The 16,372-nt window shown below is 49.1% G+C and overlaps 1 protein-coding gene and 1 long non-coding RNA gene across 2 annotated transcripts; one reads left to right on the forward strand and one right to left on the reverse strand.

The window, feature by feature from the left end:
- Positions 1–7,322: 7,322 nt before the first annotated feature.
- Positions 7,323–9,129, reverse strand: LOC122894072. The gene is made up of 3 exons (XR_006381735.1): positions 9,026–9,129; positions 8,217–8,278; positions 7,323–7,353 (listed from the first exon to the last, which is right to left on the reverse strand). It is a non-coding gene; the product is annotated as an uncharacterized LOC122894072 (long non-coding RNA).
- A 5,306-nt stretch (positions 9,130–14,435) lies between these two features.
- On the forward strand, positions 14,436–16,222 carry LOC122893038 (interferon alpha-inducible protein 27-like protein 2). Its single transcript, XM_044229811.1, has 4 exons — positions 14,436–14,517; positions 14,703–14,732; positions 15,286–15,447; positions 16,002–16,222. Exons 1-4 carry the CDS (start codon positions 14,514–14,516, stop codon positions 16,202–16,204), a joined length of 399 nt encoding a protein of 132 aa, XP_044085746.1. The 5' UTR covers positions 14,436–14,513; the 3' UTR covers positions 16,205–16,222.
- Positions 16,223–16,372: the final 150 nt, after the last annotated feature.

Genomic DNA, 16,372 nt, shown 5'->3' on the forward strand with positions numbered 1-16,372 from the left:
GAGGCTGGAGACAAGGGCCATCCAGAACAAAGGTCCTAGTTCCCTGATCCCTCACAGTTAGATGTGAGCAGAGTTTTGAGGTCCTGCTCTTAAGGAAAGGGACATAATCACAGGGGAGGACTCTCCCTGAGTTCTGCTCTGTGCCATCTCGGGGGCCATGCTCCTTCTTTCCCTAGGGTGGTGCCCTCCTCTGCACCATCTGAGTTGGCTCCCCACTTATGTCTGCCTACTAGGCGTAGTGGGGGGTTCTGGATGGGGCACGGAAGGGAGAGGAGGGAGCGAGTTCATTGGAGTGACGGATCTGTTCTATATCTTGCTTATGGTGAGGGTTATGCCAACCTATATGAGTGTTAAAATTCACAGAACTCTACACCAAAAAGGAGAAAAAGTTAATTTTACAGCATAATTTAAGGAATGGAATTAATTGTCTCCATGTATATGTGTGGTGCGCGCACGCACGCACACACACACACACACAGTGCTTAGTGGTGTGCTTGATGCACAGAAGTGCTAGAACAGGGATCCCGGTGTGTGGTCCACAGATCCTGTGGGTCCTTGAGGACACAGAACCTGGTGCAAGAAGATAGATCAGCTACTTTGCTCAGCACAAGCCCCAGGGCTACTGCAGACTTTTCTTTCTCATAGTGACTTTCTCGGGGGCACGACGGGTGTGTTGGCTTACACTCTGGTGCAAGCTCCTTTTGTGGAAGCGGACGGGGGCTCTGAGGAGCATCACTCTAGAACGAGGTTCCGAGCATGTTATTTATACACAAGCATTGCAACAACAGTCACCCAGGGCAGAGACCATTGCCTTGACCTCTGGGTGGCCAGCACCATGCCCAGGACTGGCTGGCGGACGGGAGACGTCATGTCTGGTTTCTCAGCGAAGAAACAGAGGAAAGGGAGGAATGGCCTGAGCACACAGCTCATCCAGTCCTCGGACCGATGGTGTTTACGGAGGGGCAGGCAAATAAATGACACACTGTAACTCGAGGAACACTGAAATGGCAGCCGAACAGTGGCCCGAGAAAGGAGACCAAAAGGGGTGACGACCGGTCGAACCAGTGTCTTTCCCTGATGCCGGAAACCTTGCCTTTCTCTAGGTGCTCCCTGTGAATGAGCCCTTCTCTCCAAGACCGTGCAGGCTGCTCCCCACTGCCCCCCCGCAACCCCAATTTGAATCCGGAGCCCTTTCTCCTGCTTAAGAAAGTCAGACAAAAGCTGGTCCATGAAAATGCAAAGAGGCGAAGCAAGAGGAAAAACTGGAGGTCATGGTCGGGAAACCAGCACGCTGGACCCAGCGCTGCCCTCAAGAAGCCAGGTGGTCTCAGGCAAATGTCCCTGTCTAGGGCCCTCTGTTTCCCCAGCTGCACAGTGGCTGGGCTGGGCTTTCAGCTTCTCTGGCCTCCTTACCCGACATCTTCATATTCAATGGACCCAAAATCATCACTCACAAATTGGACCCTTTTCCACCTTCTTGCCCACGACCTGCAACTCTGAGAATGTAGGTCCTTTGCCAAAGGCCAGCAAGCTTTGGCCGAAGAGGAAAGTACAAGGGTCTGCTGACAGGAAATGCAGAAGTTGGACACCTGGCTTCAACCTCCGCTCTGTTCTCGAGTTCTCTCTCAGCAATCACCCCACCCCCCAGCCCAGCACCGCCCGCCACTCCCCAGCAAGGCAATCCGTCATCTCTGCCATCGCTAGACCGTCTGGCAGACTGCAGCAGAATGTATATTATTTCCGTGTATAATTTATACGGCCCACTTCCGTGGCCAAGGACAGCCCACAAAGCACACCCGATCTTGCACAGGGAAACCGGGAGCTTGCCCTCTGAGATGCACGTGCTCTCCCCCGACGGCCACTCACCTCTCCTCTGAAAGCTTTCATTTTACTGGGGCACCTCAGTAGGCCAGGAACAATGCGACCTCAGAATAATAGGACAGTCCCCTCAGTTTCAAGGCTGCTCTCAGAGGCAGGGGTGTGGGTGACATCAAACACATCCTCGGTGGTTTAAGGTAGCTACAGAGCTGTGTGCCTGGCAGGCCCATGGCTTCAGGCCATCCCGTCCTCCTAGTCGAGCAGCGTAAACCAGGTATCGAGCTGCTGATCAGAAAACTGGGTTCCAGGACACCTGAGTGGCTCAGTGGGTTAAAGCCTCTGCCTTCAGCTCAGGTCATGATCCCAGGGTCCTGGGTTCGAGCCCCGCATCGGGCTCTCTGCTTAGCAGGGAGCCTGCTTCCCCCTCCACCCCCCCCCCCCCGCCGTCTCTGCCTGCCTCTCTGTGTACTTATGATCTCTGTCAAATAAATAAATAAAATCTTTAAAAAAAAAAAAAAAGAAGGAAAAGAAAACTGGGTTCTGATTCCTTGACGTTACCCAGGCGGCTCCCAACGCAGTCCTGCCCGCTCCCCGATCCTTAGCCTCTAGCACTGGGGCCACCTTGCCGGCCCTTCTGGGTGGTGGCAAGGAACAAGAAGAGTCATCCATGCAGGAGACCTTTGTAGAATACGGAGCTCTGGCTCCGCTCCGCAAAGTGCGGTCCAAGGACCAGCACCATCCGGAAGCTCAATAGAAACCCATGCACCCTCTCCAGACCTGAATCTGATCTCCTCACGCAGGCAGGAACACCACCCTGCTGCCGTAGGAGAATGTGGAGCGAAGAGGGGAGCATGCAGAGGACGGGAGGGCGGGGAGAACTTTTCAGGTGTGGTGACAGGAAAGAAAGGAGCCAGGGAGGGATTTGGAGGAGAATTAGAGAAGAAGAGAAAAGATGGAGAAAAACAGGAAAGAGCTGGGTGCGACCTTCTGCCTGCCCCGTCACTTTCACCGTCTTCTCCCCAGCCACCAAAGCCTCTTGACTGATTCCCCAGCGAGCTGTTGACCGAAGGCAGCTGGGTAGCCCTCGCTTGACTTGCAGATAACCAAAGGGGACAACCTATACCAATGGAAAGCGATGTTCCGAGGCTCAGGGCTGTGAGGGTCTCCCGTTCCTCCAGGAGGTTTGGGGGGGGGGCTCAGCCTGCTTCCAGACCACAGAGCACCCCATGCATGGGTCCTAGAGACCCAAGACAGGCGTCAGCCAATGTTGGGAGAAGCACAAAGCAGGCCCATCCTCCAAGTTGCAAAGAGGACAGATGAGGTCTTGCTGGCTGTCACTGAGGCATGGCCGGCTCACTTAATGGAGATAATCTTATGACACTAGCTTTTCTATTAAGCAAGCTTCCTGATAGAACTTGAAGGTGACGGTACTTGACCTATGTTTCAAAATTTTCCAGCAATGCTGGGAAATGGACAGCAATCACATACAACAAACTCCCATTCAAGCAATAACCCAGGGAGAGGTATTATAATCGCCCAAATATAAGTGCTCCATTTCGTGGGTTTCAAAACACCACTTTCCAGGGCTGCGGCCAGCATTAAATGAGATAATGTGTGGTCCGCTCTTGGCACAGGCTCCTATGAGTCTTTCCCTGGCAGTCTTGTAGAGGAATCAAAAGCTTCACGCAGGCCCAGAGGCCTCTTCCTTGACCTCAGCCCTGGCCGCTGCACGCTAATGGCCCTACTAATGGAAGTTTCAGGTCCACAGGGATGGAGCCTCAGACCTGGATCTTAAAACCCCCACGTCATGCTGGAGGAGGTTTTTCAGTTTTTGTTATTTTTCAGAAAGAGCTCTTCTGTCTTTCTCAAGTACCACAAACAGATCAGCCCCCTATGCTCCCAGCGGCCAACAGCAGTCCCTTGAGGAAATCAAATTCAAGCCCTTGCAGACACACAGTTTTAAATTCTCCTGGGGGCACATTCAAAACCCAGGGAATGTACATGGTGACACACAGGATGAACGACTCGTACTGAGCACTGACCAGGTGTGGATTGAATTACTGGCCCTGATTCTTACCCCCTGCCCTGTATCCACACCCTCGCAGTGGCTTCTTTTTGGGCAGGGTAATCCCATACTCCTTGATTTGAGCCTTGACCACGTGACTTGCTTCAGCCACTGGAAGGCACAGAAGTACCAGCAAGCCAGATGCAAGCACAGGTCTCCTGGGGCCTCACGTGTTTTTGCCCTTCCCCTACAAAGAACTTCCTCTGGGCAGCCACTTCCCCGTCAGAATGAACTACAGAAGGGACACACGTAGACCAGAGCGGCCCCTGCTAACCCGGGAGCCATGAATGAAAAGCAAAGCTGCTGCTGTCACCACTTGAAGCGGTCACCCAGTCCAGCCAAGCCTGAATTCACAGAAGTGCCCTGGCCTGCCTACAGAGCCACAAGGAGGGAAGAAAGATTGCTGTTTTGAGCCCCCATAGTCAGGGAGAGCTTATTCTGCAGCATTCTGGAGGTTACAGCAAAGCAATCCAGCATGTGAGAGAATCAAAAAACTAGAATCAGAGGAAAAGAAATAGGGAGGGAGAAAAGGAGACCAGGACTGAGAGAAGAAATCCTTCTACCCTGTTCACTCTCGGCAGCTCAAGACTGGCGTGGCCCGTGCGTGGGCTGTGCGCAGCTCCAGGTGCCTATAGTGAGAACGTACTTTGGGGCCGTGCAGCCCAGTTGGAACAGCTGCTCAGAATCCTGAGAAATAAAGGTCAGACGGAACCCAGAAGGAGTGGAGTCTCAGGGATGCAGGAAAGCAGCCACAGAGCTGGGAGCAGGACCACGGGGATCTGCCAGGACCTGAACTGTGCCGGAGGGGGCAGAAGATCAGGGATCAGAAGTTACACCATACAGAGACACCGGCTCAGGTTTGGAAGGCTGGACAGGGCCAAAGCAAGACAGGGCCAAAGCAGCAAGGGAGAATCAGACCTGAACGCATCTCCTATGGCAGGAACAAGACAGGTGCCGGCTTTTAGGAGGCAGGTCTTTGAGAGAGCAGGAAGAAGTCAAATAAAGAGAGTGGATTCACCAGGCTTTTCCAGGGAGACAGAACACACAGGAGATATCCGTAAATAGACAGAGGAGGAATGTATGATAGGAAATGGCTATGGTCTCCATGACTATGGTCATGGAGACCGGAAAGTCCCCAGATCTACAATCTACAAGCTGGAGACCCAGGACGTGGTATGATTTAGTCTGATTCCAAAGTCCCAAGACCGGGGACCACCGACATCCAAGGGCATAAGAAGGTGAAGGTCTCAGCTTTGATCTGTTCAAGCCCTCAGCAGACTGTGTGATGCCACCCACACAGGCGAGAGCCCCCTTCTCTTCTCCTTCCACCAATCTCTCCCAGAGATGCCTTCACAGACACACCCAGAAAGAGTGCTTTACCAGCTCCCTGGGCATCCCTTAGACCAGTCAAGTTGATACATAACCTTGGGCATCGCACAGTAACCCCCAGGGGTTGCATTAGGGAACCTTAGGGCTTGGGATATTTAACCACGGAATCTGTGACTATAACCTCCTTTGGTAAAAACACAAAACCACCTCCCCAGTAGTTGAGTTAAGGATCTCAATGAGATCCTCCTGGACAATCCTGGCGGTCCTACATGCAACAGTGAGTGTCCTTGTAGAAGACAGAGCAGAGCAAATAAACACACGAGGAAATGAACGCAGACAGCAGTGATGCAGCCGCCAGCCGGGAACACCTGGAGCCCTCAGAAGCTCGAAGAAGAAGTACGGTCCTTCCCTGGAGCCTTTAGAGCGAGCGTGGCCTGCCAACGCCACGATTTCAGGCCTTTAGCTCCTGGGACTATAAGAAAATAGATTTCTTCTTTTTTCAATTTAAATTCAATCAAACCATATAGTGCATTATTGTTTCAGAGATGGTGGTCAGGGAGTCATCAGTTGCTTATAACACGCCGTGCTCATTTTATCACATGCCCTCCTTCATGCCCGTCACCCAGTTACCCCAGCTCCCCACTCCCCTCCCCTCCAGCAACCCTCAGTTTCTTTCCTATGGTTAAGAATCTCTTCCGGTTTATCTCCCTCTCTGATTTCATCTTATTTCATTGTCCGCCCTTCCCCTATGATTCTCTGTTTTGTTTCTTAAACTCCACCTAGGAGTAAAGTCATAAAGAGAGTGACCCTATGGCCCAGCAATTGTACTAGTAGGTATTTACTCAAAGGACGCAAGCATAGTGATCCCAAGGGGGACCTGCACCCCAATGTTTATAGCAGCCATGTCCACAATAGCCAACCTATGGAAAGAACCCCGATGTCCATCAACAGATGAATGGATAAAGAAGATGTGGTGGATATATACTATGGAATATTACGCAGCCATCAGAAAAATGAAATCTTGCCATTTGCAACCACATGGATGGAACTAGATGGAACTTAATTATGCTGAGTGAAATAAGTCAATCAGAAAATAGATTTCTTTTTATTTTTTTTAAAGATTTTATTTATTTATTTGTCATAGAGAGAGAAGCGAGAGCAAGCATATGCAGACAGAGTGGCAGGCAGAGGCAGAGGGAGAAGCAGGCTCCCTGCCAAGCAAGGAGCCCGATGTGGGACTCGATCCCAGGACGCAGGGACCATGACCTGAGCCGAAGGCAGCCGCTTAACCAACTGAGCCACCCAGGCGTCCCAATAGATTTCTTTTTAAAGCCGGGCAGTTTGTAGCCACTTGTCAAGGCAGCCCAAAGTAGTCAAATCCATTATTCTCCCCTAAATCACACAGCACAAGATCGGCACTGAGGGCACCCTTGGTGCTTGAGTACGTGAAAAACAGCTCATCCCAAGGGGGGGGCCTTGTTTCTCGTGTACAGCAGAGCACTGGGGGACTTCCCCCACCCAAGTCAAAACTAGTTTCAGGTGCCTGGTTTCAGGGAAGGGTGACCTGGCAGGATTGTTAAAAAAGGTTTCAGATTTTTTCGAGGAGGCGCGGTCTTACTGTGCAAGTCTGGGGTATCAGGAAACAAAACTTTGAAAGACTTCTTTGAAGCGCGCAGGTGAGTGGCTATCTAGTGAGATTACAGATACTTCAAAAGGGACCATTGTGACATTGTGCAAACGAGGACTCATGGTCTTGGCATTCGCCTTCCCGCGACAGCATCTTTCATAGAGTAGAAGGGGGGGAGAGGGGGCATCAGTGAAGATTGGGGGACTCAGCGTCCCCTTTCATCCGGCATGTATGGTATTTTTGCCCCACAGTTCAGGGAAAGGCTCTTGGTCAAGGCTCCATCAACACCACTTTGGGCACAGGGTTTGACATGTAGAATACGTAAATGAAGAGTTGCTGGGTAAATAAATGAACTCCATTTTGGCACAGGCTTCCCTTCCCATAACTCCGTAATCCCCCTTGGCCACTGAAGGATGGCGGGGCAGGGGGAGAGGGTCCCTCCTCCCAAGCAAGAGGAGATCACACTTGGTCCATCCCTCAACTCCATCTCATGGGAGAAGAAAGATGGAAGCCCCTAAAACACAAACAAACAAACAAAAAACAAATCAAATGGGCAAAAGCCTAGAGCTATCCCATGGCCAGGACACAAATCCAGCCCATTTTGGGGTAAGCCCTCATTCTTCCTACAAATACATGCCAATTTGCTGCCAAGGACCCAGACCTGCACCTATCGAGGGTGTTACCCACCAAGCCTATAGAAGATTTTGCATTTCCAGAATCTTGAATCGATCTCCCCAAAATAAACACTAATGTCTGATTATTAACTTTAAAAATGTAGCAGGATCATAACATGTACAGAAAACCTTCCAATTGTCCCCTAACTGAGAGCAAATGCCCACAAGGCCCCAAGCCACCACCCTGCGATACCCACGCAGCCTACCCCCTCAAGCTTCCTCCACCCCCTCTGACCTCACCTTCAGCCCTCATTCGCTCCATTAGTCAAAGTCACTTCCTTGATGTTCTTCAAACACCTCCTGCCCCAAGACCTTTGCACTTACTGCTCTCTTTGCCCAGCGCTTTTCCTTAAGGTGCTACATGGCTCCCTCTGCTTCTTCAATTCCTTTACATCTTTGTTCAAATCCCACCTAAGCAGAGAAGCCTTTATTGACTGCTCTGTTTACATTCACTGTTCCCCTTACTCTCTTTCACTTTTCTTCATAGCTTTAACACTGTATGACATGTTGTATACTTATGGGTTTGGTGTTTTGTATTCATCACCTCTACATGACAGTAAAAAAAAATTTTTGTTGTTTACTGCTCTTTCCCTAGTTTCTATAGCAGTATCATTTGATATGTAGACAAGGTCAATAGTGACTTGCTGAATGAAGACATGAAGGAGTGATTGAATGCGTAGCATTAAGACATAAGGAAGCATACCCAATAAGTTCTAGGAGCATCTCAGAGCCCAAATGCTGCATGCGGCCAGACCTCAGGGGCTTCTAGAAAGGAGAACACAGGGAGAGCGCTCTCTTGCTCGCTCTCTCTCTCTCTCTCACACACACACACACACACTGTCCTCTTTCTGCACATTTGCTCTGTTTCCCCAGCTCTCTCTCTCTTACTCAATCCACGTGGACTTCCAAAGTAGAACTAAATAAACAGCTGCCCCACATTCCCCACGTTATTATAGACCCAATCCAGTTAGCGTCTCTGTGTTGCTCTCCTTCCAAGTTTCCAAGGAAACAACCCCGCGTGGTCCAGATCTGCCAGATGCCCACCCAGGTCCTCTGGCTGTGGTCCAGGAAGTGATGTCATGTTCAGGAACAGGGAGCCCAGGAGCCCACCCGGTGAATGAGGAAGAAACAGCATTTCGTGGCCTGGCTGGGAGTTGAGGAGACATCCTAAAAAGAAGGTACTGGAAAACCTCTGTCACTGGGAGATTTCCGCTCGCCCAGTACAAATCTTTGCTCCAATGAAGGGAGCTGCCTTTGCAGCCCAGTCAGTTGGAGACTCGTGACAAACCTGCTCTGGCCCTCAGAACAATAGGTGTGCATCCCGGCCCACCTGCCGCCGGTCTTCAGTTCGATGCGCTGCCACAAGAGGGCGCTCCAAACCAAGGCCTCCGAAGAGACGGCGGCTCTCCCCGAACCCCCTTCTCGGCAGTGACCTCCGCAGGCCCGACTGGGGTGGCTGCAGGTAGGGGAGCCAGGAAAGGACCCAGGATCTCAGAAATTCCCCCACCTCACCTCAGCCCAGCGCTGCCACATCTCTTGAAGAATGACACCTCCCGGGCAAATTCACTCACTTGATTACGGGTTGGATGATTGCCTCATGCATGACCCAATGTAATTTCCAGAAGAGTTCAGGCAGGAGGCCACAGCCAGAGGCCGTTCTAAGGTCTACATTGCAGGCAGGAAAAACCGGGAGAGAGCTCTGCATCAGAGACAGGAACAGGGGGTAGTGGTAGGAAACCACTAAGGGCTTTGATTTTTTTCCCCCACTTTGCTTATGTAGAACGACTCAGTATTCTAACGACCATGTGCTGCTTGCACAATTCACTTGTTTAATGTACATTATGGGTTCTTTGCGGGGGGGGGGGTTTGTGCTATTGGGAATTCCATTGTTTTGGACATCGTGGGCAAGTCGTAAGTGGGGACAGATGTCTGCATTTCTCTTGAGTAAACACTGAGGAGTGGAGTTGATGGATTGCTTGGAATCTATAGGTCAGTGTGTAATATATTGGCAACTTAAAATTCAGTCTTCTGACCCATGAGTATGGTTAATCTCTCCGTTTGGGGGAGGGGAGGTCCCCTTTAATTTCTCTGTGCAATATTTTCTGGTTTCCATGTACGTGTGTTGAGCATCCTTTGATAATATGTCTCCCTAAGAGTGTTCTGGTTTCAATGCCATCATGTCATTTGAAACCCCTTTGATGTTACAAAGTGTCATTTTGACTTTTTTTGGCTAACATTTATAAATACAACTGATCTGGCAATATTGTTGAGTTCACGTGTTAGTTTTAGCGGGTTTTTTTGGTGGATTCCTTAGGACTTTCTCCATAAACAGTGTCGTGCATGAAGAAAATTTTACTGATTCCTTTCCAATCTTCATGCCTTTCTCCTCACACACCCCCACTTTCTTCCTTGTGCAGGGTACGACCTCCAGCACAATACTGCAGAGTGGTGGAAATCCACATCCTTGCCTCCTCCCAGTCAAAAGGGGAATTCAAAATATAAGCATAAAAAATTATATTTGTTGATGATATTCTTCATGGAAAACTTGTCAGATTGTAGAAGTTACCTTCATTCCTAAATCACTTAGAAGTTTTAATTAAAGTCTTTCTATTCTTTTGTAGGAATAATTTATATATTCTGATTATCAATTGTTACTTATATGTATGGCAAATATTTTTCTCCCACTGCATGGCTTGGGTTTTCTTTCTTTTCTCAGTGACTTTTGTTGAATAGGGCTTCTTAATTTTAATGTACTCACATTCAGAGGTGCCTGGGTGGCTCAGTGGAGCGTCTGACCCTTGATTTCAGCTTGGGTCATGATCTCAGGGTCATGAGATCGAGCCCTGCCTCAGGCTCCACGCTGAGCATGGAGCATCCTTGGGTTTCTCTCTCTCCCTCTCCTTTGCCTCTCCCCACCCATATGTGCGCCATCTCTCTCTCTTTCAAAAAAAAAAAAAGGTATTCAAATTAGTCATCTTTTCCCTTAATGATTAAATGCTTGCTTGTATTTGGTTTAAGCTTACAGTCTTTATCTGCAATTTGGAGGAAATAGGTAAAGGCTCAGGGAAGACAGAGAAGGTAGCTGCTAGACATGTCAGTTTTAGGTTTTCTTGGGAAGCAACTTCAAAGAATAATGTCTCTTTGTGGCTGGAGTTTTTAGTTAATATTCAATTTATTGAAAAACAAATTAAAAGCTAGCATTCCTTAAGTATTTAGGTTTAATTAAAAACTGAATTTCTACTTATCAATCTAACAGGACTTCGCAACTTAATCAAATTCCCCTAAATACTCTTAGGCTGTGTATATTTTAACATAGCCAATTTTATTTCTCAGTTTGTGTGTATCTGTGTATAAAGATAAACTGAGGCATATTAAAAATTACAAGTGTTTATTTGAGCAAGAATTGATTCAAACTGGGTAGCACCCAATCTAGGAGATAGAAAGGGGATCTGGGGAGCTGTATAAAATGAGAGACTTTTGGGGGCACCTGAGTGGCTCAGTGGGTTAAACCTCTGCCTTCGGCTCAGGTCATGATCCCAGGATCCTGGGATCGAGGCCCACCTTGGGCTCCCTGCTTGGCGGCAAGCCTGCTTCTCCCTCTCCCTCTGCCTGCTCCTCAGCCTGCTGCTCTGCTTACTTGTGTTCTCTCTCCAACTCTCAAATAAATAAATAAATAAAATCTTTTTAAAAAATGAGAGACTTGTATAGGCAGAGGATAAGGGAACAAGGAAGTTATACCAGGCAAAGAAGCAGATTGGTTACCACAAAGTTACTTTGCTTTAGGAAATGCCATGGGTCTATCAAGCAGATGACTCAGCTAGAGTTAACAGGCACTTCCTGACTGGTTTAAGAGTCCATTTTGGGGAGAACAAAAATTTAATTAAGTTAAATCTCAGTGGGGTGTTGCAGGATTTAGCATAAGTGACTCCATTTGGGGCCTGTTGTCTTGTTTTTTTAGCATATATAGTCAATTTCCTTTTTAAAGAAACTTTGTTTCTAACAAGCAAAACCTCAGAAGTGAACACTGGTGAATCATATAAATCTAATAAAATAAGCTTATACAGTTTTTAACTTCCAGTATTCTTAAACAATACTTATTTTCAAAACTGGTTGAAAATATAATCTTTTTCAACTTTATAATCATAAGATTAAATTCTTATTGAAGTATACCATTAAAATTATAATCATAATTCTAACGCTACATATACCAAGTTCTTATGCATAAGTTAAATACTCAACTTGCACAGATTATTCTTGAAACGAATGCCCAAAATTAGATTTTGGTTTGCTTTATTTTATTTTTTTCTTTAAATAATTATAAACATCCCGAAATCCCTAGGTTTTTTGTTACTGTCCAAAAGGAGAGTTTTTAACAGGGTGGTACTGCCCCCTACGGGACATTTCAGAAATTTGATTTTTTTTTAAAGTGGTCCCAATGACAGTGGTATGTTACCAATATTTAGTACATAAGGGCCAGAGATGCCTGACATCCTGAAATATGCAGGACCATCTCACACACTTGGAAGTTATCCTGTAGAAATTTCAGAAGTCCCTGCGTGTAAGCAAAAAACTCACAAGAATCTGCACCTAGAATGTCACTAAATGTTACAGGTAAGTATTTTTTATAAGCACTTTTTATAAGCATCGTTTTAACATAGTTTGAATTTTCCAGAAATTGCAATTATCTTGCAAGTCAGAGAGAGAGACTTACAAGCAGACTTTGCTGTAAGCACAGTCTGACAGGGGGCTCGATCTCATGGCTCTGAGATCACAACCAGAACTGAAACGAAGAGTCGGTCACTTTAACTGGGTGAGCCACCCAAGCACCCCTAAAAAGTTAATTTTAAAAAGTGAAACCCCAGAAAAACCTAAAGAAAATACAGGTGATGATGTATCTGATAGCTGACGGGAACAGCCTCTTTGGGGACACAAAGACAAAAGAAATAAAGTAAAATATTGGCGAATTTATGTAAGCATTAAAAAGTTTTTGTGTAAAAAAAGAGAGGAACTTGGGCACCTGGGTGACTCAGTGGGTAAAGCCGCTGCCTTTGGCTCAGGTCATGATCTCAGGGTCCTGGGATCGAGTCCCGCATCGGGCTCTCTGCTCAGCAGGGAGCCTGCTTCCCTCTCTCTCTCTCTCTCTCTCTCTCTCTGTCTGCCTCTCCGTCTACTTGTGATTTCTCTCTGTCAAATAAATAAATAAAATCTTTTTTAAAAAGTTAAAAAAAGAGATGATCTGGAAACAAAATTCTGCAACATCTGTGAGAATGGATTAAGAGAATTAATATATAATTCCTATACATCTGTAAGGGGGAAAAAATGACACCTCGATGGAAAAAAAAATCCAGAATGTAGGAAGATAATTCACAACATGAGGATTGCATAAGCCTAATAGACCCCAAAATAATTAGCCTCTGTTAACTTCAAAAATAAACTGCCAGATATTTTTACCAGCAAAAATTGCTTTATTCAGGAATAACAGAAAATTACAATCTACAATACAGAACTTTGGAGAGCACACAGGCAAATCTGGAGAAAAAGGAGAAGTAAGCTCTCTTACAGAGGGAAGAGGGAGACTGGGAGGGCTGTTATAAAAACAAAAAGTCCTTTGGAGTAAACTGGAAATTCACCGTGGCTGAAGTTGTGACAATCTCTCATTGGCTGGTCTATTGCCAGAGGAGCAGGGGGAGGGGAGTGGTGGAATCTTCTTTCTCCAGGAGTAGTAAAGTAGGAGCTAAAACAGTGTCCACTTGGAAAGTAGGTCTCTTCTTGGAGGTTTACAGTTGATGAGGAGGGGTAGGGCATAAGTGCACCCCCTCCTGGCCTCCCCACTCCATTTCAGTGAGGTTTCCTTTTATTTTCACACTTCATTAGTGGTAAAAAAAAAAAAATATATATATATATATATATATATATATATACACACACACACACACACATATATAAATTAAAATAGGTCATTATTTTTCACCTTTCATCAGCAAAGATTTCTTTTCTTTTTCTATGACAAAGTTAACCATTGGTGAGTAGTAGAAAAAAATAGATCTTCTCACACACATGTGTATTTTCTGATCCAACAACTTCACCTCTAGGAACATATTATCAGAAAATATTTGTGTATGGTGACCTAAGCTCTTCACGCCAGGATAACTTATGCGAACAAAAATTCAACTCGACTCCCCCAAAACTAGCCTCCTTTGGGGTGCCTGAGTGGCTTAGTGGGTTAAAGCCTCTGCCTTAGGCTGGCATCATGGTCTCAGGGTCCTGGGATCGAGTCCCCCACGGGGCTCTCTGCTCGGCGAGGAGCCTGCTTCCCTTCCTCTCTCTCTGCCTGCCTCTCTGTCTACTTGTGATCTCTGTCTGTCAAATGAATGAATGAATGAATGAATAAATAAATAAAACCAGCCTCCTTTTAACCAGAAACCTTACTGATCCCATAAACAGTCGATTCACACATATTTTGTGTTATATGTATTATATACACTATATTCTTACAACAAAGTAAGCTGGGGAAAAGAAGTATTGTTAAAAAATCTTGAAATATATTTACAGTGCTGTATTATTAAAAAAAAAAATCCGCATGTAAGTGGACCCACGGAGTTCAAACCCATGTTTTTCAGCAGCCATCTGTATTCTTTTTTTTTTTTTTTTCTTCACGTTTTGTTTTTTGCTGGAAACAATTCTGTTCGGATGCTCCAGGGCGCCTTTCTCTTTAATCTCGGATGGAGTCATCAAGCAAGACTGAAACCACCACAGAGTCGAAGAGCCGGCGGAGGGGTGGGGTCAGGAGCTGCAGGGCCGCACTTGCTGAGACCCGGAGCAGGGAGTGGAAGGGTAGGGGCGGTGGGCGGGACCGTCCCGGCTTCTGCCTGGGCTGACTGGCAGGGAAGGGCCCGCCCCCCGAGGGCTGGGCGGTGTCCCCATTGGCTCGCCCAGGGAAATACACCCGTGGAACTTACACGGTTCTGAGCTGCGCAGGGGGGCGGAAGAAGTTTCAGGGATGCGTGAGTCTGCCTTCGCGGGGGTGGGGGTGGGGATGGGGGGTGGCAGCCCTCCCTCTCCCCAACCCGGGCTGGGCCAGAGGGGTCGCTTCTATTCCTCACGCCCTCCACCTACTACTAACTAGCTGACTCATACATTAATTCTCTCTCTCTTCCCCTCCCTCCCCCTTCCCTTTCCGGACCCCAAGAACGGGCGGCGGGCGCTGTCGTGGGAGGAGGTGAGTTGCCCGGATCCTCTGGGTCCCCAGGGAGGGGACTTGGGAGATGTGGCGCTGCACCGGCTGGGAGGGGCCGCCCCTCTGCTCCCGGGACGGCCCGGGGTGAATCTCGGGGTCGGAGAGCCCCGCTTGCAGTACCCGCCGTTAAGGGGACACCTGATCCGGGACCTGGCTGCTGCCCTGGTCCTTCTGTCCAGCGAGCATGCAGAGATTGCCTTTGACCGGGCCGGGGGGGCGGGGGGTGACGGCTGGAAACGGCAATGGTGTGTCTCACCCTCGCACGTTTACACACACGCGCGCGCGCAAGAGGTGAGGGTCAGTGACGTCCCCGGTGTCGCACAGCAAGTTAGAGACCCAAACGGGGCCTGCCTGGGGCTCGTGTGACACCTGCGCACCCACCTGGCTCCATGTCCCCCACTTTCGCTTTGCCTTCGGACCCCCTCCGAGCGGCCTCCCGGATGCTCAGCGCAGACAGGCCCCCGACACCTCCAGGGGGTTCCGGAGGGGCCCCTTCCCCCGGCCCACGCCCCGACCCAGCCCCTCTTTCCCGCAGTGCTGGCGGTGGCGGCCGTGCCCGCCGTGCTGGGCGCCGTGGGCTTCACCGGGGCGGGAATCGCCGCTTCCTCGCTAGCCGCCAAGATGATGTCCGCCGCCGCCGTCGCCAACGGGGGTGGTGTGGCCGCCGGCAGCCTGGTGGCGACGCTGCAGTCCGTGGGTTTGTTGGGGGACAGGTGGGGGGAGGGGCTGGAGAGGAGGGGCGGGGAGCATAGCCAGGAGGGGATTCAGCCCGGAGACTAAGCCTGAGGAGCCTGTCCTCTTCCTCCAGTGATGCGGTCCTCAGTGTTCCTGGTCCTTTGACTCTCCCTGACTGTCCTCTTTCTGGCACCTTCTGCGCGGGGTTTCGTAGGAGTGGAGGGCTAAGGGAGCTCTGGGAGGGGGAAGAAGGGAAGGAGCCCAGGGTTCCTGGAACCCTGCCCAGATCTGACGCTTAGGGGGCCTAGGAGGGTCCCTTCCCCTCTAGGCCTCAGTGCCCTCCTGGGTAAGGTGAGGGGACCTGTCACTGTCCAGGTCTGTGGCTCAGAGTCCTTTGCCTCTCACTTCCTCACTTCTCAGCCTCCTACAGCATCCTCTGTCCAAAGTGGAGCCCTGGGGGTTTCAGAACCTAGAGCAGGGATCCAGGTTCCTGGGCCTCAGATCTGGAAGGGGGGATGCGGTTCAGGGCCTCTGGCCACTGAATGTTCCTGTGCTCACCCTCTGTCCCTTCCTCAGGGGCAGCTGGACTCTCCACGTCATCTAACATCCTCCTGGGCTCTGTTGGGTCAGCTTTTGGAGCCTGGCTTGCAGGTTCAAAAAAGGGACCTTCTTCCTCTCCCCCAGCAGAAGAAGAGAAAGAGGCTGAAGAGAAAGAACCAAAAGAAAATAAATCCCAAGCTGAACTTCCCAAACCCCCCATCGAGTCAGAGGAGAAATAAAGATCATATGCAGACACACCTCCCTGTCTTTGCTCCTTGCCTCTCTGGTGGAGGCGGTGGGGGGCAGGGGGAGGCTGGAGTTTTCTAAATCCCCAGTCCTTCCAGCCTGCCTTGTGGTGGGGGCTGGGCTCGGGGGCAGGCTGGCTGAGCACAGAATCAGTTGGCAGG

The sequence above is a fragment of the Neovison vison genome, chromosome 13 (assembly GCF_020171115.1).
Source record: "Neovison vison isolate M4711 chromosome 13, ASM_NN_V1, whole genome shotgun sequence".
Classification (NCBI taxonomy): domain Eukaryota; kingdom Metazoa; phylum Chordata; class Mammalia; order Carnivora; family Mustelidae; genus Neogale; species Neogale vison.

Bases quoted from the DNA above. Each gene is read 5' to 3' on its own strand.
- LOC122893038 (XM_044229811.1), top strand. The intron at 14,733-15,285 runs GTGAGTTGCCCG...TCTTTCCCGCAG, and splicing joins GGGCGCTGTCGTGGGAGGAG to TGCTGGCGGTGGCGGCCGTG. The intron at 15,448-16,001 runs GTTTGTTGGGGG...TCCCTTCCTCAG, and splicing joins GGCGACGCTGCAGTCCGTGG to GGGCAGCTGGACTCTCCACG.